The 27,463-nt window shown below is 47.0% G+C and overlaps 1 protein-coding gene across 3 annotated transcripts in view; it reads right to left on the bottom strand.

Moving 5' to 3' along the window:
* Positions 1-27,463, bottom strand: part of CACNA1E (calcium voltage-gated channel subunit alpha1 E) — a 276,327-nt gene that overhangs the window by 223,835 nt on the left and 25,029 nt on the right. For all 3 annotated transcript variants that reach the window (XM_021682567.1, XM_021682568.1, XM_021682569.1), the window contains exons 2-3: positions 17,979-18,084; positions 16,973-17,112 (exon numbers count right to left, since the gene is read on the bottom strand). In XM_021682567.1, the coding sequence (XP_021538242.1) occupies positions 16,973-17,112; positions 17,979-18,084 (246 nt within the window). The remainder of the gene's footprint in view (positions 1-16,972; positions 17,113-17,978; positions 18,085-27,463) is intronic.

Below are 27,463 nucleotides of genomic sequence, written 5' to 3'. Positions count from 1 at the left end.
AGAAAGAAAGAAAGAAAGAAAGAAAGAAAGAAAGAAAGAAAGAAAGAAAGAAAGAAAGAAAGAAAGAAAAGGGTAAGGAAAAAAAAGATCAAACGCATCAGCCCAGCATGGCTATTGTTCATAGCCAACAAACAGTGTGCCTTGTTTGATACAGACCTGCTTTATTATCATTAGGTGAATACAGTTATTTTTTATAACTTGAAACCCCCATCCTAGGTAAACTAAGCATTGTGAATACAGATCAAATACAAAGTGATTCTAGGACCCTAAAGCCCACCCAAGATTCAGTAGATTGTAGAAGCTAGTATGACCCAGTGCAAGTAACAACAGACTAAAAATACAGGGATATCAACTTCATCTCAGCTACAGCAAGCATTTCTGTGGGGCTTAGAGTAACTCGAGGAATATATTTGCTCCTTTTGTACCTCCCTTTCTTCGTCAATAAACTAGGGAATAGTAATAGATACTATTTATTAAAAACCTATTATGTGCAAAGCACTGTGCCAAGTGCTTGACATACATCATATCAGGACGCTCATAAAATACTCAGAAATACCCTGAAGCCTTAATTTCCCAATGAGGAAACTGAGGCTAACAATAACTTGCTCAGTCACAGCGCCAGATTCAGTCTTCAAATGCAGAACTGTGTAATTCCATAGCCTTTGTTCTTCCCATCCTGCCAGGCTGTCCTGCTTTGTAACAGTGACCTATTTTAAAGAACTAAATGAAAACCCTGTCTAAAATGATTTCAAGATCACCATGATATCGAAAATCCAATACTCTGTTGCTCTTTTAATCCTTTTTAACAAAAGACGTTTTCCCAGTAACCAAAACCAAGTAGTGAGTTTCATATTCCCCTGGATGGGTTTTGACCTACCAATAGATACATCCCTTTACCTTTGTTAGTTATGATGGCTCAAGAGTAAAAAATCCAGAGCAGGCAGCCCCCACAATATATATATTAGGAAGACAGTACAGCATCATGGCTAATGATAAGGGCTCTGGAATCAGACTACCGCATTTAAATCCTGATTCCACCAACCAGGAGCAGCGTGATAAGGGGAAAATTATGGAACCCAGTGAAGCCCTAGTTTCCTTAATCCAATAGCAATAATAATGACATCTACCCCATAGGGTGGCTGTAAGAATTAAATGAGAAAATGCTTTGAAATGTTTAATGCAGTGCTTGGCACAGACCATGAGCTATTAACTAAGTCAGCAGTCCTGGGTGACTAGGTAATCCCAGCTCTCTATCCGTTCTTCTCCCCCCTGCCTTCTGACCTGGCATCACTATGGCAAGGGCCAACTGGTGAATGGAAAAGCCCTCTTCCAGAGTTAGGAATAGGAAATATCAAGGAGACTGAATCATCTGGGCAATTCCTTTCTGAAGCTCCTTTCCTTAAGATCATGAACTTGGAATCAAACCGGCCTCTTCCCTTCGAAAGAGACAGCTCTCCTAGATTCAGTTACAGAACTCTCTTACAGAAAGCGTGTTACACGCTGCAGCAAGGAGCAACATAATTAACATCCCCAGGGACCGTTCCACTACTCGCCACAATAATAAATCCTTCTCCAAAGACCCGCCATAACCATTTACTTATTACCGACTCCCCAGTTTACTTGTCGTAGATGTACATGAACTAAACCTCTGACTTCTCAACTTGTTAGTGCAAACTAAAGATAGAAAACATACTAGTGAACTGAAAAGCTGGTTTTCCCTCTGACACTGGCTTCTGATCCTCTGTCCTACTGGCTACCGGGTTTGGAGTTTGACAGAAGTTTTAGCCAGCAGCGATATCCAAGCCAACATGGATATTTTATAAACAGCTCACCTGGCTGACTACCTCTGGGCTTTGCCACCTTAAAGAGGAAAGCAACAATACAAAAATTACGTGAAATAAAATAAACTGCTTGCTTCTCAATCTTATCTTCAAATCTGATCAAAAGAGGTGGCAAAAGGCGTTAGGGGCTGCTTCTGGTGTAAGTGTCAACAGAGCAAAATGAAAGCCAATTTCCATTGACCCCTCATCTCCTTCTCAGTTAACTCCACTGCCATGCCCCTTACTACTCACAACTACGTCTTGTACATGTTAAGCACTTAATAAAGGTGGACAGATGGACAGATAGAAAACTAAATGGAGAGAACAAAATAATTTTCACTGCCTTTCTTTCTGATCAAGTGGTATTGAGTTCAAATTAAAATTATCTATTTACATACAGCATCTCTATATCAGACCAAAAGCTCTTTGAGGGCAGATATCTTATTATTTATCTTTTTAGCCCCAATACTTAGCAAAATGTTCTGTACCTACCTGGTAAATATTCCCTGAATCAATAAGTATTACTAGGCATTAGAAGAAGACATTTACGGTATATCTGCTATACACCAGACAATACACATTCATTTTCTTATTTAACCCTCATATAGACCACGAAGAGGTCACTACCTGTCCTCTAAAATTGATGGTCTCCTTTCCACGGTGTGGGGTTTTGCTGGGGAGCAGCCACACAATTAGAGATGAGATCTCCCAGTCTCCTTTGCACCTATGTTGAGTCATGAGGCTGGTCTTTGCCAATGGGATGTTAGTAGAAATTACTGTGTCACTTGTATGCCAAAAAATGTAAAAAATGAGTTTGCCTTCTTCATACTCTCTTTCTACTCCCATCGAGGAGATGTAAACCATGGGAACCTAGAAGACGGCAGAGGCACCAGATAGAAGGGGATAGAAAGTGAAGGAAAGCCAAGAACACACTGGCCTGTTCAAGGGGAAAGACATAAACCTAACCCACGGCAATCTGGGGGGTTGTTTCTGAGAGCATGGAGCACTACTCAATCTAGTACATAAAATGTTGCAAACGGGGTAGTTTAGATTTAAAAAACAAGGTTCGGCTAGGTTCAACAACTTACCCAAAGCAACATCTCAGTGGCAAAGCTGAAGTTCAAGCTCAGGTCTGCCTAACACAAAAGTCCTTAGTCTTTCCACTATGTACTACTGGGGTGATCTGATGTTGGTAACGCATAGATACACACCTATGAAATCACTACTTCCTCCACTGCCAAGTGCAGTCCAGGCAATATCAGACTAAGCTTTCTTACTCCTCCCTAAACCTGAATTGATGGCAAGCTCCATGTGGGCAGGGACTCTAACAGTTACATTACCATTATACCATCCAATATAGTGCCTGGAATCCCATATGCACTTAACTAACACATGATGGGTTTTTAGATGGATGGATGGATGGAGAGCTGGATAGAAGAATAGATGGATGGGGGGGGGGAGTTATCACTAGGATAAATATGATGAAAAAGGGCCAACCACCTCATTCCCTATCCCACATCCTCCTACAGCAAGGGCCACGGATGCTGAGAGTCTTTGTAGAATCTATTATACCTTCTTCCCCTGAATTTCAGGAAAAAGAGATTTATCTTTAAAGATCTAATATTGCTCTCCTCTACCAAACAGTAATCAAATCAAGATCTATATTCAAGCTGAAAAATCTTGAGGAAAAATATATTTTTTCTTTTAGGACAGTAAGACGAGATATACATACACACAGGGTGAAGGAAAGATGGACATGCAACGGCTAAAAGAGAGTTAACTAACCAAGAAGGCATTTGTGGTCAGTGGTAAAAAAACAAAGGATCCAAAGGCTGACCCTGGAATACCTAACCCTAGACAGAGATCTGGGTGTCTCTGATGCAACTTACATCCTTCCCGTCTAGCCACTGTTAGAGACTGGACCATCCAACCCAGAACTAGACTATGTCTTGATCACATTTTACCTAGCTGCCCTATGTCTCTCTCTCTCCCTCTCTCTCTCTCTATAAATATATACATATATATATACATATATTCTACTCCAACCAGACAGTTCCATTCATGAGTGCGAGCACTGTGTCTAACTTCTACTCCCCCCCCCCCCCACCACACCTACATCAGACTGAATACCAAAACTCTTGTCAGCTTGACTAAAACCAGGCTTTAGCTTCAGGCAAATAATTTCCAGTCAGAGACAGAGTACCAGGCATACACTGGCCCCTCTCTGGGCCTCAACCCCTTCATCTGTAACAATGGGTCACACTGGATCAGTTCTTTCTTTTTTTTTTTAAAGATTTATTTATTCGACAGAGAGAGACACAGCGAGAGAGGGGACACAAGCGGTGGGATTGGGAGAGGGAGAAGCAGGCTTCCCACGGAGCAGGGAGCCCGATGCGGGGCTCGATCCCAGGACCCTGGGATCATGATCTGAGCCGAAGGCAGACGCTCAACGACTGAGCCACCCAGGCGCCCCAAACACTGGATCGGTTCTTACCCTTTCAAGCATGAGGCTCCCTTATAATGTCAAAATAAGATCCACTCTGCCCCCTGAGGCGTTATTTCATTAGTATAACCTTGTAACAACTGTGTTAAATAGATGTCATTTTCCACCACTACTACCACACCCCTTTTTTATAGAGAGCCTCTATAACATGTCCTCTAGACACTGAGGCTTTCAGAAACTGGGTCACTTGCCTACAACCACTGAGCTACTAAACAGCAGAGCAGAACTATGAATTCAGCTTTGCTTGTCTACAGAGCCCAAACTGTTAACAGTATACTGTCGGCTAAACGAAAAAAAAAAAAAAGCCACTATTTATTCAACAATGCTTTTAAATACATTCATATTTTATAAATCCCAATGGCACCCACATACTTTGGAAAAATGATACCGTGGTACATATTTGTGGGAGACGCTGTTCAGAAAAAAGCCAATGCTGGGTGTGGCCATGGATCTGCACGCCCACTGCAGTAATTCCAGGGCTCTCAAGAGTCCCAGAGCCCACAGACTGAAAAACCACTGGAACAGCTAGGTGACACTTTAGGTACATTCCTGCCTTCACTTTCTATCCGTGGTCCTAAAATTTGAACTTCTGGGTGATTTCTTGATGCGTAGCTTCAGTCTGTTTCTGGTCAGGTACAGCTCAGGGGAGCTGAAGTCAGGGAAGTCCCTTCTCCCTCATTTGCAGTAGTACCTGGTCAAACCTTTGAGTTATCATATTCCTACTAGAGAGAACCCACCCCAAACCTGGATTTATTTGTTGGGGAACAGAGGCTGATTTCAAAGTCACTCTAATAAAACTTCAAGAAGTCAGTCAGGATTGTCATCTTCTCTCTCTCTCTCTCTCTCTCTCTCTCTCTCTCACACACACACACACACACACACACACACACACACACCACCCTCCATGGCACCTGCCTCCACCTTACTCAATCTTTTATTTTGAATGAGTGTGAAAAATGAAAACAGAGAAGGGCTAGGAAGAGTCAGGAGAGGACAGAGAAAGAACAGAGAGGAGGAAGCCAGAACATGAAGCAGCTGGCTGCACTCATCTAAAAAGAGGATGTGGAATTTAAGTAGTAATTAGGAAAGACTGGGATAAGCAGTGAGCACCTCCCCATCTCCAGCACCAGAGCCTAGCTGTGAAGCATCCATCTGGGCGACCTGTCTCTAGAACACAGAATACAACACTTAGCCAGAAAGGGAACCAGGAAGAGACCTCTATTTCCCTTTTCCAAATGAGGAGTGAGTAGAGGGTGAACTATAGGGCACTGCGAGCTCTCGCCGGACGGGGCCCCTAAATCACAAAATGTTGTGTTTATGGTGGTTATTAACCAGAGTTCAATTGGGATCCAGATCCAGCATCATGATGTGTCACAGGCTTAGAAAGCAGGAAAAAAGAGAAACATCCCATAAACAAGCATGTGGGTTGGCTTGATCTTTTGACTATTGTTCTATCAGAAAAATAAAAATCATAATAATCATATAGCAATGTTCTCGCAAAAGCATTTTTAAAATAATTTCTCCGCTGAATATCAAAAATAAAAGCCCACACACTCATCAATTCTTACCCATTATTTGAATCAGTAGGAGATGCTCAGACTGTGAACCCAGAAGGCAGGACTATGTCTCTACTCTGGGCAAGATTAACAGATCTTTAGCATATAATGCGCTAGATTATAAGGTTTACAGACTGGGTTTTGGTACAACTCCAAAGGGTTGAACAAAATTATAGCTGAGGCCCAGTGTTGGAAGGAGGCAAGACAGAAGAGAGGGACTCTTGGAGGACACTAATTCTATGTACCTAATTTTGAGCAGACACAGAGTCCCTCAGGAATTTGTTCTATCTTCTCAGCAAGCATTGTCCCATCCCCATTCATTTTCTGCAAACATGTCCACTTTCCCACTTCAAACCATGCAGTGGCATCCTGTGGAACATCCCTTAGGATGCCAATGCGGCCCTGAATGACATGTCCCCTCCAGCCTCCCTCAGCTTACCCTCACCTCAGTCATAACGCGACAGGCCCGTGTTAGTCTTCTGTTTCCCAGACTGCCAGGCTCTCTCCCACCTCCAGCCCTTCACACCTGCCCTACCCTCTGCCTATACTCTCTTCATCCCACCCCCTTCCTTCTTGTCTTCTTTTTCCAGCCAAATGCTATCCAGTCTCCAGGCTTCCACATCAACAGCAACTCCTTGAACATCCTCCCTCAGATTAGGTTAGGCTCCCAATTTAAAACCCTCCCAACCTCCTAACAGGTCTCCTTTGCAGCACTTTAAATACCATTAAATTTAAGTTTATTTATTTATTTTAATTTTATGATGTTATGTTAGTCACCATACAATGCATCATTAGTTTTTGATGGGGTGATCCATGATCTGTTGTTTTCATAGAACACCCAGTGCTCCATGCAGTACGTGCCCTCCTTAATACCCATCACGGGGCTAACCCATCCCCCCACTCCCCTCCCCTCTAAAACCCTCCGTTTGTTTCTCAGGTCCATAGTCTCTCATGGTTCATCTCTCCCTCCAATTCCCCCTGCCCATTTTTCCCTCCTTCTCCTAATGTCCTCCATGCTATTCCTTATGTTCCACAAATAAGTGAAACCATCTGATAATTGACTTTCTCTGCTTGACTTATTTCATTTAGCATAATCTCCTCCAGTCCCATCCATGTTGATGTAAAAGTTGGGTATTCATACTTTCTGATGGCTGAGTAATATTCCATTGTATATATGGACCACATCTTCTTTACCCATTCGTCTGTTGAAGGGCATCTCGGCTCTTTCCACAGTTTGGCTATTGCAGACATTGCTGCTATGAACATTGGGGTGCATATGGCCCTTCTTTTCACTACATCGGTGTCTTTGGGGTAAATACCCAGGAGTGCAATTGCTGGGTCATATTTAAGTTTATTTAACATCTGTCTTCTCTGTCTTAGCAAGCTCTAAAACAATAGAAAGGACATCTCTGTCCATGGCCATATCCCTTGGAGTCAGCACAGTGTTCGGAACACGGAAGGTATTCAACGAATACTGGCTGCCTCCATCCTTCCTTCCTCCCCGTCTTCGACTGGCCCCTCTGGTGTCTTCCCCACCCCGTAATTCAGAGTTTCAGATGTGGGTGCTAGACATGCTCAGCCCTGAGTGGGCCAGGCTGGGAGACACATCATCCTCATCATCCCTTTTTGCCCAAACTTTGGATTCAGATCCAACAGAAAAGACACATCAGAGCAGTCTATTTCATTTCAGCTCCCCCGTGGCCAGTTACGTGGCCCTGAGCTAAGGCCAACTCTGTAAGCCCAGCTTGGCTCCACAGGGGTGGGAGGAGGAGGTAAGATGCATGCGATGGACCCCCACAGTGACGTGAATCATGAGACTTCAAAGCAAATGCCATTTCATGTTTGAAGCTGCCACACCACACCTGCCACTCAGCTTCCCAGTCACTGTCCCAGAGTTAGAAGTCAGGGAGAAAAGCCATGGCCTTGAGCTCCTCTCCTAACCACTGTGTCACCACGGCCCAGGCTCCTGACAGAAGAGTGGCAGCCGAAACAGAAGGAAATGAAAGACAAGGGTTGGAGGACGTTGGAGCTCGGCCTTCCCTGTCAGTTCTCCTCAGAGCGATAACTAGAGCTCTCTGATGGGACATTCCTCCTGAGGGAAGAGGGGCATTCTCTTCAGCCTTCCTTTGTAACAACCAGACCCTTCTGACCTGTGATATCTGTATGAAGTAGGGAGGAGAAGGGCGGGCCAGAAGACGAAGCCAAAAAATAAAATAAAATAAAATAAAATAAAATAAAATAAAATAAAAGGCAGGGGAGTCTGGGCAATATAGTATTTTCATTATCGATAAAGATTAAAAATGAAAGCCTTTGTTTCAACTGTTACTCTTGGACTTACTTTGTTGTTGTTGATAATCACTGTAGAAGGATTTGACTAGTTCTGATGAGATTAGATACACTACCAAAAGGAAGGGAGAGCTATTTTATGTTCAAGTAGTAGTAAACTTCTGTCTTGAAACAAAATTACAAGTAATGGAAATTTTTAAATTAGCCACTGTTTTGGAACTTGCAATAGATTGTAGTGAAACGTGTCTCTGTGGCTGCAAGTTTTATGGAGATAAATGACTATTCTGAATGAGCACTACCGAACCAGAGTATTTTGAATGCTTCATTGTTTATACACCTTTTTTTCAAAGTACTCAAGGTGCTTTACGTGCATTTTAACATTTATCTTCATAATATCACTGTCCTGGGGGAAGGTATCACTGCTCACTGATTTGTTATTTTGCTTCACTATCTTTCAAAGCACTTTTGCTGAGGCAACTGTGCATATATTGGATATAGCATGGGCTTTGGAATTCTTGGTAATAGAATTAGCCTCTTTGAGTGTTGGTTTCCTCACCTGCGAAATGGAGACAGTTATCTGCCTTGTTGTGTTTCTACATTTAAAATGATCTGGGGGCGCCTGGGTGGCTCAGTCGTTAAGCGTCTGCCTTCGGCTGGGTCATGGTCCCAGGGTCCTCGGATGGAGCCCCACATCGGGCTCCCTGCTCCGCGGGAAGCCTGCTTCTTCCTCTCCCACTCCCCCTGCTTGTGTTCCTGCTCTCGCTGTCTCTCTCTGTCTGTCAAATAAATAAAATCTTTTAAAAAAAATAAAATGGTATATGAAGGCTTTCTCATTTAAAATAAGACGTGAGCTTCTGCTGAAACGGGAGCCATCACCATCAACATCAGCTTCGTCATTATTTTATTTGCTTGTCACAAGACATGGTGAAGAAGCTAGGGAAGGTGCTGTCTTCACTTCATAAAGGAAACTGAGGCTGAGATCATTGATGTGTTACCCGGCATCACGGACAGAATGCACTGTAGGGTCAGGACCAGAGCCCAGGACCCCCCGAAACATTCAGCCCACTAGATTGAACTGCTTCTATATAAATTCCACATATATATTCCAGCTAACTAATAAAAACCTGTATTTGTTTCCTACCACCCCAGCTTGACGGCCTGAACACAATCAAGCAGCCGCAGCTTCTCACTATCAGGGATAGCAGAGCCCAACTGCACACCAGGCTCCGGGTCCCTGCTCACTGCGTTCCAGCGACGAGACCCTTGACAAGTCGCTTGGCCACTGGGGCCTCGGTTCGCTCTTCGAAGACAAATAATAAATAAGGGAAAGCCAGGGCAATCTAGCATCCTCCTAAATCTAAAATTCAGTAAGTTTTAGTAACCGTGGACTTCACTTCCCTTTGTACTTTCTCTTTAAAGACCTGTACACCTTCTTTTTCCTTTCAGCATCTGCACTGCTCCCCCTCACCCCCTCCTGTGGGCAACCACTCTGCACTCACCACCTCTGCTCGTTCCTGACTTCGGTGATGGATACACTGAGTAGTGCTGCTGAACTGCACATCTCACACAGACGTATCTGTGCTTAACTGTGGACTCTACCCACAACAGACTCCAGTGCACACATCCCGGCCCGAGTGATGCAAATGTAAACACTCCCTTTCATTCTGAAGCCTACCTGGTAAATCTACAGAATGAACATTTATGCTACATCCATCTCTGCTTCGCAGACATGCCTTGGAACTCTCCCACTGCCAAGCTCTCCCACACACGCTCACACACGGGAGACAGCACGCACTAATGTGCCCTAGGATGGACACGGTCTGACTTACAAAGCAGCTTGCCACCATGTTTTCCCTAAGTTACTCTGAATGGATGTAAAGCCAGAAAAACAGCCCCAAACCAATCTCCCCATGGATTCTGCAGCCTCCCCCACTCCCTCTCCCACTTCCTCCCTATTTCCAACAAGGCCAATTCAGGCCTCACTCAGTTCTCTCCAGTTCCAGCTTCCGTCAGTGAGTGGGGGAGGCAAGAAGCAGCCTTTCAGGAGAGAGAAACCATGCCAAAACCAGAACATAGTAGCTACTCAATCAATACCTTTTGAGTGAATCAAAGATGATTCTCAACATAGAAAAAAGGCAGACTTCACATGAGAGGACAGTTACCTCCACCCAAGGAGTAATCCCAACTCACCCACCTGTCAGCTACCACCTGAGACTCTCATTCAGAGTCTCCTGAAGGAACTGGGTTTCTCATGGGACAGAGCTGAGAGACCTCTGAGCTCCACATTTTGCCTTTGGTCCCCCTCTCCCCTGATCCAAAATTCCTTATTCTAACTCCATCGTTCCCATCATTCACCCATCTGGAGGAAAACACACTTAAAAAAACTAATGTTCTGCTGGAAGGAGATGCTGCAAGCAGCAGCTGTGTTGCCTCTGTGTGGAGCTAGAAATGAAAAGGAGCCACTGAGGAGGTGCAGGTCTCTGGGTGGGCAGCCACCAACTCTGCCGAGAGCAAGAACATGAGAAGCAGTCAGCTTGAGGGCTAGCGGAGCACCCCGCCATCAGCATTCAGGCACCAGAGACCTCCTCCCCTTCTCCGGACTCAGCTCCTCTAGAGCCAAGCCTCTCACATCTCCTCACTCAGCCTCAGTTTCCCCATCTCCCAAATGACAAGCTCCAATGCCCCCTCCCTCTACCCAGCCCTTCCTTGCTCCTCACCTCCCTGCTTCGCCCACTTAGAGCAGAGAGGATAAGTACAAGACAGGTCTGTAAAATCCTGCCAGGCTCACTGGCATGAAGATGCTATATAAATACCAAGTGTTATCGTACTATTACCACAGAGATTTAAATTGGGCTGGGGGCCCCGGGACTGCGTTTGCAACACCTCCCCCACATTCTCGGCACTGAAGAGACGGTGCTCCAACGGGGAAACTGTTTTCCTCGATCTTTAGCTGCTCAGGAAACTCATGTATTAGGGCGGCCTCCTTACAGAAGCCCTCTAAAAATACCTATCAATGTATATTTAGCTCCCGATACTGTCCTCCTACCAACAGGCTTCAGGCTGAACCATTCTGCATGTGCCGCTGGTGAGAAACTGGGGACCTGAGCTGGCAGCCCCCAGCATTTCCTCAGGCTTTTCTTTCCTGTTCCCTTTTCCTTTGTCTTTCTTCTCTCTGCTTGGTTATGCACATCCTCCTAAACTGCAGCCAAAGACATGGCCATGGCTCCCTTCTCCTCTTCATGGCAATTCCTCAGAGTGGATTGTGTCCAGGATAAAGAAGTCCTGTGCAGCATCCAGAGCAGAGTTAGAACGAATCATCCCAGCCCTGCTCAAAGCCTTCAGGGGTCCCCCACTGCCTTCCGGCTAAAGCTCAAGCTCCTGAGCCAGGCCGGCACGGGCCCCGGCTGACCTCCAGGCTCAGTTCTCAGAGAGGGTATGGCCACTGTCCAACACCCCAGAACTGTCCTGCTTGCTCTCACTCTCGTACCTGCAAGGATATGGACGTAGCATTCCTTCCTCAGAAAAACCTCTTCTCCTTCCTTGTCTAAGTCCCACGTGCCCATCTTCAATCCCAATTTAAATGTTACTTCCTTCGGAAAGTTTGCCCCAACCCCCCATAGCTAGGTTAGGTGCCCTTCTTCTGGGTTTTCATGACATGTGGTTCCCGGCGGGGGATGCTCAGCCTCATCCCACCCACACTGAGCACAGTGCCTGGCACATTGTGGGTATTCAACCATGTGTCTTGAAGGAAGACAGTAAGGTGGGGACAGGTGATTGCATGGGCCCTGGAGTGAGGGCCTTAGTAGAAAAAAGAGGAAAAGCCCCAAGATCAGATACACCTGCCCATTCTCCAGAGCTTGCACCCATGTACTCACAGTCAGGGGAATAGTCAAAACAGGTCATCTCCCACAGCAAGGCTGACAAAACTGTTGGCACAGCATGTTCTGATCAGTAACATACATACACACATACATATATATGTGTGCATGTGTGAATACATACTACAGTCTTTGGCATATAGACTAACAAATGGCAGCTTTCATTGTATAGCAAATGTCATGTGATCCAATCCTGTTGCTTTCTTCTTACCACCCCCTATAGCTACCTCTAGAAGGCTGGGTCTTCAATATTCAGCCCTGACCCTGCCTCCACCCCCATCACCCAGGAAGCAAGCCCCAAAAGGTAACACCGATAACCCTGTAAATAGGCCCAAATGACTGGAACCCCCTAACTCTTGATAACCTAGAGACTGAATTCTCAGCTCTCTTTTCTCCAACAGAGTGATCAGAATGGGAGCGAGCTGGGACGAGTCATAGCTACATGAGAGAGATGTTGTAGACCAAGGGGAAGGATTGGGAATAGACAACCCCTCCCTACTCCCAGTCCCAGGCTTCCCTCAGCACTCTCTTTTGTATCCTATAGGTGACAAGACAGATTCTGGAATGAAGCAAGTGATTCAATTCAATTAACATTTACTAAGTACCTACTATAATCCAGGCCCTGAGGCTACAGAGATGAACAGGGTTGAAAGAGGGTCCTCACCCTTACTTCCCTGTTCTTAGCCATGGCTTAGGAGAATCTTTGAATTTCCATCCTCCTCTATCACTTACCCATCTATTCCAGGTACTATGATTTATTATAAAGACTAACAGAGAATAATGACTTGAAATAATGTAGAATTTTTCAGGTGGCCTAACAAATGTTTAGAAACAGCATGTCCTGAATTGTTACCAATATAAGAGATCCCAAGTTATGTAAGGTAATAGTTTGTTAAAGGAATGGCAAATTCCACTATCTTTTAGGAGAAATGAGAATATATTAACTTTGGTGTTTCCCAGTCCCAGCATTTGCTTGAGTATTCCACAAGTTTGTTCAAAAAATGAATAGATAAATGACTGAATGAACGAACAAGCCTATTAACGAACTTGTGATTCAGTTTTTATACATTAATCCCACAAGAGCTGAGTAACATGTCTTCTTAACCACAGAGCAGGGAGTTTTATTCCAAGCCCACAGAGAGAAGTCTTAGGATGGACAGATGGGACTCTGGTCCTCCTCAAGTCACACAGGAAGCCATAGCTCTGGGTCGGGGACATTTGCCAAATTATGCCCCTCCCTGCCCATCCCACGTTGCATCAAGGGAACTGAAGGAACATGCAATCACACAGATTGCATATAAAAACCTGGAGCCCATGAGGTTGGCAGGTGGCTCACAGTGTGGGGAAATGAGTGTGAAGAAGGACCTTGGTGCCAGAAGATGTGGAGATGTGAGCTCAAGTCCTGGATCAGGTAGCTCCTAGTAAGTCACATACCCTCTCTGAACCTGTTTCTCCATCTGTCAAATGAGGATAACAAGATCTCATTTGGGGGATTATGAGCATTAGATGAATAAAGCATCTATATTAACTTTCTAAACCATAAACTCTATCAACTTACAGACCTAAGAATACCAGAGGTTGGAAGGTCAGAGGAACAGGCAAAATGGAGTGGCCCAGTCCCCAGCTACTCTTCCTTAGCAAAGGTCACTGATAGAAGGTCTTTCACTGACCCAGCTGTCTGACATCTCAACACCGCCTCCCTCGCTCCCTCCCCTCTGTCATACACTGAGAGCTGAGAGGAGTTGTGCAGCCTCAGCCCAGGGCGCTGTGTCACGCTCCAGCACCTGTCATTCCCTCTGTACACAGAAGGAGAATGCGAAGTGACACCTGGAGCTGAGGTGGGGAGTAGGAGCTGCCAGCAGGGACTGCTGCAGAGGCGGATGTCAGGAAGCCTGGAGAGGGGGCTGTCCCAGGCAAAGCACCAGCCCTGGGGCAAAGGGCACAGTGCCAACTCCTGGATCTGCGGTCCAGAAGCAGTTGATCTTGGGCTGAGCACCTAACCTGTGTCCTAGATGATTCACATCAAAAGCCTGATCTGCCTGCCTCCCTGGGTTGGTATTATATTTTACTGCTTCTAAGACCCCAAAAGTTGTAGGATGCCCCAGGAGTTCCTTCTTAGCAAAGACAGAAAGAAAAATGCTGTCAATTACACTGTATCATGTCATTATTGTAAGACACAGGCTGATGTCAATGATGCTTCAGCTTGAGAAATGCGCATTGGAGAAGCGCTGTGATTTGGTATGTGAGCACACTGTGTGAACCTAAGACTAAATCTGAGTAGCTGTTCCTGCGGGATCGAACCGCAGCCCTCAGCACCCTCAGCACAAATCTTGAGAGTGCCAAGCCCTTTCCCTGGAGCACATTCACATGGGAATTAAGGAGAGAGGAAGAAATCAGTAGGTGCAGGAAGAACAGGGACAAGGTCCTGTTGGTTCAGATGGACAGCAGGGGCCGTTCGGCAAAGTCTGAAGGCCACTAAGAATGGGAGGTTGGAGGGCTGAGTGGGCAGAGAACGAAGAGGACAACGGACTTGGCCTAGGGGTCACCACTTGTGCCCACTCATATGCACCTTGATACATGCTGGTGAGGACACGGAGGGCCTTATTGGACATGCTAATGGAAAGACCCCAGTGACTCCTACAAATCTGCTCCTCAAGCCACATGGCAACCCTTCTGGGAAGCCAGTGGGTACCGCTCCCATCAGTCTTCTCCCATCCTGTCAAAGGGTCCAGTTCCTCTACCTCTCCTCACACATCCTAGCTCCCAGACCCCACCCCAGAATGGCAGAGTCGACTTTGGGAGCACTTCAACCTGTCACAATGCCTACTAAAATGTGATATCCTAAAGATGTACATTGGAACACTTTTAATAATTAACTATAATAGCCAAAACCAGAAGGAAATCCAGCTGTCAAATAATTGCTATTAACTATAGTCACCATGCTGGTCTCCCGGACTTATTCCTCTGTAGCTGATAGTTTGTACTCTTTGGCCAATTTCTCCCCCACTCCCAACACCTAGGAAGTACCATTCATTTCTCTGTTATTGTGAGTTTGATTTTTTTTTAAAGACTCTACATATAAATGAGATCCTGCAGTATTTGTCTCTTTTCAGTGCTTGGGTTATTTCACTTAGCATAATGCCCTCCAAATTCATCCACACCATTGCCAATGGCAGGATTTCCTTCTTCTTCTTTTTTTTTTTTTTTAAGGCTAAATAACATTCCTCTGTGTGTGTGTGTGTGTGTGTGTGTATCTCTTTATCCATTCACCCACTGATGGACATTTAGGTTGCTTTCCTATCTTGGCTATTGTGAATAATGCTACAATGAACATGGGTGTATTTGCTGAGAGTGGAGCTCAGGTGTTCTCACCACACACACAAAATAGGTAACTATGTGAGATGATGGGTATGTTAATTAGCTTGATTGTGGTATTCTGCAATGTATGTCTAAACACTGTATCGCATACCTTAAATATAGGTATTGACAGACAATTTCTATCTGTCAATCATACCTCAATAAAGCTGAAAAAAATAAAACATGAGAAAACATTGCCCAGGTGTGCTGCACTATGACCATGCACTTCTGAAACACTATGTACAAATTATCTTTATAGACTAAACCATGTTTAAAATTCAGTAGAATTTTCTTTTACAAGAGTAACCTTCAGAAAATCCTTTTGTAAGGCAACAGATGTTTTTAAACATCGTCGTCTCTATTTATCTGTTCCCTATATTGAGGGGTTGGTTGCTTATGAGCTCCATTCGAACATTCCAATCCTTTACACCTTCAACTTTTTCTCTCTCACTTAATCACAATTGGTGTGAAGGTTAAAAGTATAAGTATTGTGTGTATTCCACAAGACAATGAGTAGACACGAACATTGTCAAGCTCTTATTTTTCTCAGACTTCATCTACCTCCACTCCTCTGTTCCCTGGAAAAAATCTCCTCTTTGTTCCCCTTTTGGTCAATCGTAATGGTGGCTCCTAGATCCCCCTCCTCCCTTTTCTACTGCATTCTCTTCTTTTCCACACAGGTCTGGCAAGCAGCTTGGGTATGGGAATTTCCAAGTCACACCCCTTGCTGCCATTGCCATACCCACACGGGCCTGGGCCACAGGGGCTCCCCCATGAGGCCTGGGCCACTACCCTCCCACTCAGGCACCAAAAGCTACCTGACACAAACAACAACGAGAAACCACAAAAGCCCAGAGAGGCATGCCCATTATCACCAGTCCCAAGGCCCATCCCACATGCTGCTAATGGCACTGTAGATAGGCCCCAATAGAGGCCATACTACACTCATTCTCAAAAACATGATTTATCAGATATTTAAATCTACTGCCAATAAACATACGCCGCCTATGACACTGTGTGGGCAACAATTTATTATTACTTATCAAACAGTTTAATGTGACTCAATTTTATACCTCCTCATATGAATAAATCTGCAAGTCATAAAAAATTCTGTGGTCAGGACACGAGTCTCAATTATCAGTTAAGAAAATATCCGTGGGGGTCTTCTTCAACGTTCGAAGAAACACTGCACCCCAATGGCATTCGGGGCCCATCTTTGCGGGGGCCCCTCAGGCTAGGGCAAGCTGCTTGCTTTGGTGAAAAGACTCACTAGGGTATGTGTGCCCAGCACTAGGCAAACCCAGAATGGAAAAGCAGAAGGAGAAGCAGCCACACCCTGGTTCTGTAACCTCTACGGAATGCCACATGCATCTCCACAGAGTACCCATAGCCCCCTGCAGGTGGGTCACCTACGGTCTGGCCCCGTGGAGAATCCCGTCCTTGAACTTTTTTCTTCTGACCCTACTGCATGCACTTCTGCCTTCCCACCCCTGGGTTCCTTGCAGCAGCCACTTCATGACCACACAGGCACATCCCCTCACACCAAAAGGGACAGACAGGAAGAGGACTCACCCACTGAGGACCACGATGAAGTCCATGACATTCCAGCCATTGCGGAGGTACGAGCCCTTATGGAAGATGAACCCCAGGGCCACAATTTTGATACCAGCTTCAAAGCAAAAGATCCCAATGAAATACGGTTCTGTCTTCTCCTGCAGGATGAGGAGCACAGGTGCCGGTAAGGGGGGGGAATATACTTTGTCAGATGCAGACAAAGTCACGCCCCGGCCGCCCTCTCCACTCTGACCACTCCTCTCTCCTACACAACACCTGACGTCTGCGCTGGGCCAGCCCCAGGTACAGGTGTGAAGTTAGTGCGCTTAAGGACTCCAGGAGTGCCCGAGAGCACGGGAAGCCTCAGGAGGCACCAGCTGCAGAAATGGATGGGTGGGGGGGTCACACTCAAGCCAGACTTCTTCCCAGGAGGATGGTTGATGTTTCTGGCTTTGTCTTGGTGAAGTTGGCTTTTCCATTGCTGGCCTTCACTTACCCTGGAAGCTTAAGGGTTCTCATCTGCAGATAATCAGGCTGAAGCCGCTTATCCACACATTTGGATTTTACACAATTAATTTTCCCTCTCTAGGGGGAATACACTAGACACGTGACTCATTGCTTTAAGGAGAATATGAACATGACATCTACAAAGTCATCACTGTGAACGCACATAGGCTTTGAGCATCCTTCTCCCTCTCACTTCCAAAGTCCCTTAGGAAGGGGAGTGAAGTTAATGGCCCTTGCGCCTGCCCTTTCTTCTTGTCTGACTGCCACACAGTGTATACACAAGTGTTTGTGATGCCCTCAGAACTTCCTGGAAGTAGGAGTTAAAAAAGGTCAGTCCTCTTCGTTCTTCTGCACCCCAGTGGGGTTTGTCACCAACTTGTCCCTCAGCAAAGAACAAACTCCTCACTGAACTGTAGGGGAGGGCATAGGGGAAGTGGCCAGGTGATGAAGCAAAGGAGAAGGGAACCGGGGAAGAGAAAGGACTGGGGGGGAAGATGAGATGAATGGAGGCACATACCAGTCTGCGGGACATCGGGGTCTTGTCATCCTCAGGAAGATGCTGTTCCAGGGCCAAGACAATGCAGTTGGCAATGATGGTGGCCAAAATCATGTACTCAAATGGCGTAGGAAAGATGAAGTTAAGGAACAGATTCACCAAAGAGAGACGGATGCAGCCTCCATGATGGCTATACACATAAATACACAAACTTCATTAAAACCCCAATGATGCCTGTGCAGTCTGCATGATCTTTATGAGCAGGCAGGCAGGGCACTGGATGGTCCTTAGCATGAGAAACTATAACCACTTCTGGTTGGGCTCTAAACCCAAAGCACCTTCTCCAAGAGAAGGAGGAATGTAGCCAATAAATAATATAGTTCGACATCTGGCTGACACTCCAGATACTTAGGGAATTCAATGGTATAGCCGGGGATTAAGCAGGGCTGAAAACAGAAACAGGAAGAAGGAAGAGACAGTGATGTGGCCGCAGGCTCCTGCTCTTCCCCAGCTTCAACCACGGCGCTGGACGACGATGCTTCAACAAGGATCCAGCCGTGGCTGTCTGTTGCTGTCTCTGGGAATCACATCTGGGGCCTCCTCCTCTAGAACCTCTGCTCAACTGAGTAGAAGGGCCTTTGGAAAAAGAAAAATTCTCTCCATGTGAGCTTTCTTCTATTTCAATATCCAAGTCAGAAAAATATTTAATGTGGGCAGGAGAAGCTTGCCTTGGCCCACCTTATTTTCTCCTGAGCTTCTACACAGACAGCAAACAGAGATGCATCATGAGTCTGAGTCCAGGGCAGTTTGGTTCTTAGAGCATCTAAGAACCAAACTACAAATGAATGGATAATGCATTCAGGCTTTTTTTCTGTTGCATTTTTCTGCAGACAGATGAGGGGTCTCCCTGAGCCTTTCTGAACAAGAGGACTATGATTCAAGTGCCTGCATCCGGACTCCTGCAGAAAGGGTGTGCCGCGAGCCCAGGAGGAGTTGGAGGGGGGGACTGTTCACAGAGAGAGAGGGAATCACCAGTTTCTGGAGTCAAGTATGCTGGATTTCATTCCGTGACTATTGTTGTGACAAACACTAGTGAGCTGTCGCCACAGGTCTTGCCAAGCAACCTATGCTCTGGCAGATTCTGGCATCCGGGCAGAAGAAAAGAGTAGATCTGGCCAAGTGGAGGGAAGGCAAGGGACCATCCTCCTTGTCCCTCCACATATCCGGGCCTGCTGTGTAGCACGTAGGGCCTAAAGCTTTCCCTAGGGAGTACAGTTCATAATCAGGCCCCTGATGCTTCCCCGCCCCAGTGCCCATCAGTGGCCAGTGGGCATTCAGGGCATCTGTGAGGAAGGGCAGGGCACCTCCCAGCAGAGGGGACGTGTGGAAGGAGATGCGAGCTCCCCTCCACTGCTCAGGCCCCAGTGCTGGAATGGGAGGCTGCAGCGGGTGAGGCAGGAGGCTGCATCAGAGCCCCCAGAGCTCTTCAAGGGCATGCGGCAGTGCCCAGTGCCATCTCTGTCCCCCCCCGCCCTAACCGTGCGCCCGAGTCACTGCCCACTCTCCCGCAGCTGGCCACCCTTCTTCCCACACAGCCCGAGTGTTCCCCCAGGACCCACGCTCTAGCCCTGCTGGCTTCTGGTGCTCTGAGGCTCTGCCACCGGATCTGCAGACTGGATGGGCTCCGAGGACTTCAGAGCCAGCCCCCTGCCTCCGCACCCCACTGTGCTCCTTTAAACCCTCCCAGTCGGAGGAGAATCTAACCGCACGCCCAGCCATTCCTCCTCCCGCAGTCTCTCTCGGTACTGAAAGAGGCCCCTGAGAGCTGAACATGCCAGTGGACATGCTCCACAGACGCCCACCTGGCGGGCCGCCCACTTTCTTGGGACAAGCCCCTGCCCACAATGCCCCCAGGGCCACCAGCAGGCACTGGTCACGGGGGCGTGCTCCTCCCTACCATCATGGGCTCTGACCCAGAGCTCTAAGTGTAGCGGGACCAGGGACCACAGCAGGACCTGGTGTCCCAGAGGCTAGCTGGTCCTGGGCTGGGTTCAGACACCCCGAATTCCCCAGACCCAAAAGGTAACATGAAGATGCGAGCATGGCAGAAGTGGTGGCCCAGGCATGCAGGCCTTTTCTTGACAACATGCCGACCAGCCACTGACAAAGTTCAAGAGAAGTGGAGGGCATCTAGGGCAGTGTTCCTAAAATGCAGGCCACAGGATACCAGTGCTATAGGAATTGGCAATCAAATCAATGAGGGAAAGCGGGAATTCAGGAGAGTGAGCAGGCTCCTCCAGCAGGACTTCTTGGAGCCTTTGGTATTACTGTCAACAGTGTCCACCGCCTCCCCCAAAGGGGGTGGGAATGGTACAGAGCATTCCCTAACCAACTTCACCACATCATCCTTTTATCGGAACACCTCTCCTGGGAATGGTGTCAGAGGAACGTATTTGGGAAGCTCTGGTCAAAGGGCAGATGTCACCGCCAGTCCCCAGGTGTGAGGAGGAAGGTTGCTGCTCCGGCAGGAGGGAAACTGGTGGCATCCTTATTCCCAGCGAAACCATTCCCAAGGCACGGGGCTCAGCTGCCCTTGGCCCTGGCTGGCAGTGCCCCGAGCAAGTTCAGAGAAGCTGCTCAGCAGCTCCATGGAGCCCGGCAGGTGACCTGGCAGGCAGGACTGGGGAGTGGCAGACATCCTGAGGTCTCATGGGTCTGCTTGGGTGATAGGATTACTTTCTGGGGTTCAAGCTTCTTCCCCTGAAAACCTCCAAGTGATAGCCACAGACTTCAAAGCTGATGAGCTCTTAGGTGCTGACTTGCAGGCCTGATGGGTCGTGGCAGCCGTATGCCCCCCAAGCCTCTCTACCCCACAATACCTGCTGGGACTGCGGCAGCCCCTCTATGGTCCCCACTCCCTGCTCCCACTTCCACACCTGCATTCCCTAGCTGGATCACCTAAGCATACAACTCCCTGCGTGGACCTGTCAGGTCACCTACTCGAGAATGTCCAGGTACAGATACATGAGGCTTCTCTGTGACCACAGGGCTGGCTAGCTTCAGGAAGGTATGACCATCACCACTGCTGGATGCTCGGGACAGGAGCAAGGCTCTTGGCCCCCGGTGCTAATGACCCAAACTTCCTGTGACTGGCCAGATATCTGGATGGCCGAGAATTCTTGAGGTCTCAGTGAACAGTACTGCCTAAAGCCCGGGAGGCTTCCATCAAAAGTGAGAGTTTGGTAATTCATAGGTTCTGAAAAGACCCCATTGCTATGCCCTCCCCAACCCAAATCCTCTGCCTATGGTCTGATATCTAAGGACCCATGCAGAGCAGCAATCCTTTGGCTTGAAATGTGGAAACTGTTTAAATGCACATATCCTTGGGAGGGATGTCCCTTTAGACCTTACAGCTCATCTCAACCTCAGGATGAATTCATGTTTGGGGCAATTAAGAATCTGAGGTGAAGTTTTGCTGAGAAGCAGAGGTGAGACTATGGGAATACCATGCATCTGTGGATGAGGCAACAGAAAGGACAGTGACTGGGAAATCTTGGCAGAGAATATCCAGTTCTGTCTGGGGTCCAGCCACTCTCCCTTTCAGCCCTTTCCGTCCCCCTCTCGCCCCCTTCTCTTTCTGAAGAAAGCATGAAGAATGGGCACCTACATCTTGGCGCTTTGGCCTCCACCTGCAATGGGGGAGCTTTCTCCTCTTTTCTGGTCCTATGTCCAGAGCACTCTAAAATACCACCTCGTCTGTGAAGGTTTCTCCCTGTACCCTATAGCCCTTCATATTGTACAATTTTATCATTTCTCCTATTTGTCTCCCCCAAGAAACTACAGTTTGAAAGCAAGGACGTGTTCTTGTTCATCTCTCCAATGGCAGTGCTTACCAGAGGCCCTGGTACACAGTAGGAGCTGACTCAATGCTCAATGCAGGCATGAATGAATGGGAGGCAGGAGGCACCCCCGAGAGCAGGAGCTCCATTAAGGAGCCGTCACAGAGACTGCACGGTAGTCACTCACGCTGGCTCAGGCCCGGGCTCCTGCTCACCCCCACCCTTGGGAGCTGACTCAGAGGCACCACTCCCATTTCTTCTCATCTACCCTCATAACTTCCAGCCAAATAAGCTTGGCTCAAGGCTTGTGGCTCTGCTACATCTCCCAAGGCAAGAGCCTGGACTGCAAATAATGGCCCATAGGCCAAGGGAATGCACCTCAGGCGAGACAAAGATGTGACCTGGAAAGGTCAAAAGAAGCTCCATGTTGCCAAGACCTCAAAGAACAAGGCCCTTCATGAGATGGTAATGGAAGACTGTCCAGAACTCTGATTCCTTCCACCCAGGAATTCAGTGGCTCCCATTACGTTCTATGCTTGATACCAAACACATTTTGGAGAACTGAATCTCTCCCTGGTGTCCAGACTGTGTTGGAGATCTTGAATAAATGGGAGATAGCAGGGCAATGAGGTGTGGGAGCCTGAGGGCAGGAGCTCTGCCTATCTTACTCACCTGCAGGCCCCTTGTGTCCATCACATGGTAGGCACGCAATAATTGTCTTCTAATTAATTAACTAATTAATGAATCAATCAATTGATAAGTGAATTGCATAGAAAAGCCAGAATCAGAGGTATCCTTGCAAAGGTATCTCCTACTTTCTCCACACTGTGGACCCACTTGAACTTTTTGTACTATAGTCTGTGTATACACATTAGCTATTCAAAAATAGAAACCAGCATGCATAAAAGATCCCTTTGATGTAAAAAAGATTTTTGAAAAAGGAGCAAAGGAAAAAAAATCTGTCATGCTAGGAGGATAATGAGTTTTCTTGGGGTAGTAGGGTTATTTCCACTTTCTTCTCTACTCCTTTATGCATTGTCTTGAGTGTTATAATGAGTATATATTAACTTATAAAATCAATTAAAGCTATATATATTTTGAAAAAACACAAACCAACACAATAAAACCATCCCAACTTGAGGGTAATGGAAATCAGTACAAGGTTTCTGAGAGGATCTAATACAGAAGAACAAAGGGACTGGACCCAAGGAGAAAATGCCATGGAAGTGCTTTGAACCTGCCAAGACACTTCCTCTCCCATATCTGTCTCACTATCTGTTCACCAGGGGCCTCATTTCACCCACTTTCCTGGCAATCTCCCCAAACACCCCTTCACTCCTCTCTCCCTCTGAGCCCATTAACGAGGACCTGTGTCGCTCCATCTCTCCCCTTCCCGTCTAGCAGCTTCAAGACAATCATTAGGGAAATGACAAAAATAGGTTCGCTTATTGATTTATCTCCTTTACCCGATGCTCCTTCCTTCCAACGGTTGACTTGTTTCCTTAGCAACACAGCTAATTTGAGCAGCACTACTTGGCCTGCACACCTGCCATTTGTTCATTTCCTTCCTGAGGCGCAGAAAGCCAGGGCAAGGAAGAGGGCTGCCCTGCAAGCCTAAGTGGTGGTGCTGGCTCTGCTTGTCACCAGAGCCCTGGGGACCCGGCCCGGGAGAGGAGCCCTCCTTCTGCCCGGACCAGCAGAGCCTCACCTGCCAACACCTCTCAGGGCAGATCTGCAGGCACAGGCCTGAGAGAGACTTAGGCCTCCAGCAGCACACCTGGGGTCCTCTAGGGGAAAGCTGTATCTTCACCACCACCAGGATGCTGATCCTAGATCCCTTTGGCTCTCAGCTGTGTGCTCTCAGATCTGGGACATCAGAGCACACTTAAGGAGACTGAATGTACTCAGAGAGGCTGAGAGGCCACCAGGGACAGAATGCTGTGCCCTCTCCCTGACTCCAGGCCTAATGGAGAATGCCCTTGTGTGGGGAGCAGCCTGCAGCCACTCATGCACTTCCAGAAAACTCCTGGGGGAGTCGGGAATAGCCCACAGTCTCAGGGAAGGCTTGGCTCAGCCTCCTTTACCCATTTCCACCCCTCACCCCCAGCCCAGGACACTCTCCCCACAAGATCTATCTCCCTTCCCTCCCTTCTATCCCAGCTGCCTATTTTTGGAGGTCTAATTCTAAGAGATGAGAGAGTCCTCAGAAGATGGCCTGGGCCATTCTAACAAGTGGGATGTTAACTTAAGGACAGTCCGAGGGAAGGGGCCCTGCCTAATCTGTGATTCCCTCGAGCACTACACCAGAGAGACATTTTAAAAATGAATGATAATGAAATACAGCTATCCAAGGCTTTCACATTACTTTTTTTTTCTATGAGAAGAATCAGAATCTTCCTGGAAATCTGCACTGCAATGGAGAAATGTAGATTGGTAATGGGAAACCAGAGTCAGGGTTCCCACTGCAAAATCTGCCCCAACATGGCACTCAAGGCAGGGAAAAGCACCACCATCCATTCCCGCAGAACCAAACATGAAATACAGAAGGATCAAAGTCTAAAATGACCCATGAATATAAAGTCCTTTGAAAACCGGAAAGGTGCTACACAAATGCACAGTCATTTTTATTATCCTACTAAATCACTCTTTAAGCATCTGCTGTGATTCTAAGCTTTGGGATAAGCAACAGTTAGTGGTCATAGCCTCTGGAAATGGGCTGGCTGGCTGCAGCCAGGAGCTGACACTGAAAAGACCCACTGCAATAAAGGATTTGAAAAAAAAAAAAATATGGTAATGGGCCTCCGGGAAGAGAGCAAAGACATTTGGCCCAGAACCTCCTGGGAATATGGAAAGCACATCCAAACATCAGTCCCCAGAGGAGGATTTATGAAGCTGATGGCTCTGATGCAATCTCTCCCAGTGATTAGAAGGGGCATTAATCACACCCAAGGCCAGGGCTAAGAACAGGAGGGACTGAACCATCACAGAAGTCCGGCTCCAGCTCTACAGACCCTGATGGAAATGCAGTGAGATCATGCTGGTGAGATCACATCCCCCTCGGCTGGGCTGCTGAGAACGGTACATCTGTCCTGGAGGGACCAGTAACATTGAAGAGACAGACCTTGTGCCTCAAACCCAGACGTGGCCAGAGCCACCACTATGATTTCCACCACAGAGTGTGTCTGCACCCCTCCTCACCTTCCTCACCCTTTCTAGAGGCTGATATTCTCACAGGAATAGCTGTCCCCTGGCCTAGCCACGCAGGCCACGCATGCAGGCCTTCAACCTTTCAGACTGAAAAGAAAATTAAACCCCATCCTGGTAAATGAGGCCTGGGGCCAGCTCTCCTTCCTGGAAAGATGCCTCACTTTTTGCCCAGATCATGGTATGAAGTGACAGCGAGTACGAGATAAAAAGATGGAGATCCAAGAGGGCTCCCTAATGCCTGTGCGCCAGCCTTCTCTGCCTCACCCCAACCCGCCCAGCTGAAAGGCCAGGTTAAGAGCTAAGCTGAGGCCCAAGGACCCTGGCTCACAGGCTAACGCGCTCCTGGATGGGCTCCTTTCAGCCTTCTTTGCACTTGCTCCTGTGGCTGACCCAGCAGGACAGTGTAGCCCAAAGACCAATCCAGAAAAGGGAGTAGACAGGATTGTATTCCTTAGGGTTCTGAGGGACTACAGATGAATTTTTCCATTTCCTGAAAAACAATGTTAATCATCTAAACTTACCAATGCATGAACCACCCTCCTAACTGGAGCAAGTCACACCCTCAATTCCATTTCCTTCTCTTGTCTCAGTCCTTAATTTTAGGGTTCCAGCCTCCGTCCTGGGCTGATCAATAGAGGGTGGACCACACACAGCTACCGAAGGACAGGAGGGCTCCTAACCTGTGCTTCTCCATGTGACAGTGAGCAGTGCAAAGGGTGCAAATCTGGAAATGCACGCAGCATCTCCTCCTCCCTTTCTGCCCCCATGACAGGAGAAATGCAGTTAACAAGCAGAAGAATGCAGTAGAAGGCTCTGCAGACTTCACGATGTCCCATTTCACTAGCTCATCGCTTTCCTTATCGCATTTTTTCTCGCCACCCAGCTTCGTCTTAAAAAAAAAAAAAAGATCAGATTGAAAAACCAAACCCCTTTTCTTTTTTTAAAACAAAACAAAACAAAAATGTATCATGTGACTTCCAGCCTTAACATCAGTTTTTTAACTTTGGTTTCCATGGTGGTGGGATGCGACCTGCCATCACCATGACAACAGCTGCTCCAGTTCAAATTCACCATCTGACAGGCAGTCCTGAACACACATACACACCTCTCCCATTCTCTCTCGCTCTCTGTCAGGAAGATGGAAATGCCACTACACCTACTCCTAAAGACTTAAATCCTAATGAATGAAAGACAAAGAAAGCAATATTGAGAATACAGACAAGAGGCAGAGACCCCCCCCCCAGTTCCCCCAAAAGGCTCTCGCTTGCTGGCACAGTCCCACTGCTCTCCTGGGGAGGTCAATGGACTCAGTTACTCAACAAAAAAGATCCCTAGCATCACCCTTTTAATGTTGGCTGTGAAAGAAGCCACATTCAACCCTCCATTGCTTTTCAACCAAAAGCTCTCATCTGACTCCCATATCCTTGACTCTATAAAAAAATGAACCATGAGAGACTATGGACCTGAGAAACAAACAGGGTTTTAGAGGGGAAGGGGGAGGGGAGATTGGTTAGCCCGGTGATAGGTATTAAGGAGGGCACGTACTGCATGGAGCACTGGGTGTTATATGAAAACAATGGATCGTGGATCACTACATCAAAAACTAATGATGTATTGTATGGTGACTAACATAACATCATAAAATTAAAAACTACAAAAAAAAAAAAAATGACTGAAAGGAAGTTCACAGTATTGCTAATTTGGTTAACTAATACCGAGCTCAGCTCCAGACTCATCTGGGCCCCAATTCCAAGAGAATGGGGAGTGACAGTTCTGAGGAATTAAGACAGCACCGGCTTTCCTCCTTCTTTTGCCTCAGTTTCAGTCAGGTGGATACATCTTAACAAATTCACTTTGTGTGTGTCTGACTAAACCCTGGACTCAAAACACTGTCATTCAACACCCAGTTTTGGTGATCAGGGGACAGATGATTGAATGCTACAGAAAAGGGAAGAAAGGAACGGGGAATATTAAAAGCCTCTGGAAGAAAACAAAACAGCAGTGGGAAAATTACCTGTTTCAGAAACCAGAATCTGTGTTTTGATGATACTCTGACAAATTTGAGCCCATCAAGAGTTCTGGCAGCAGCATACATCCTAGGGGAAGAAGAATGTGGGCTGCAACCAGCAACCACACCCAAAACTATCCCCTAACTTCACATCCACACTTGCTTCGTGGGGTGACAGTAGCTGAATGTACAAAGAAAATGAAAAGCCTTTTATGAAAGAGTCCACAGATCATCTGTGAGAGAATTTTTGTTTTACTCTGAAAACCCAGCACTTATACCCCAGTGTTCAAAGACACCCATTGAGCCTCCAAACCATGAGAAAATGTTAAGGGCACTAAGGATATATAGCTTGGGAAGGGAAGATTGGAGAGAGACGTCATAGCTGTTTTCAAATATCTGAAGGACTACCTTATAATGGGGGCTTAGACATTGTCTACGTTATTCTGGAGGGT

This window comes from Neomonachus schauinslandi, chromosome 6, assembly GCF_002201575.2.
Source record: "Neomonachus schauinslandi chromosome 6, ASM220157v2, whole genome shotgun sequence".
In the NCBI taxonomy this organism is placed as follows: Eukaryota; Metazoa; Chordata; class Mammalia; order Carnivora; family Phocidae; genus Neomonachus; species Neomonachus schauinslandi.
This window is presented reverse-complemented; position numbering and strand designations above follow the sequence as displayed.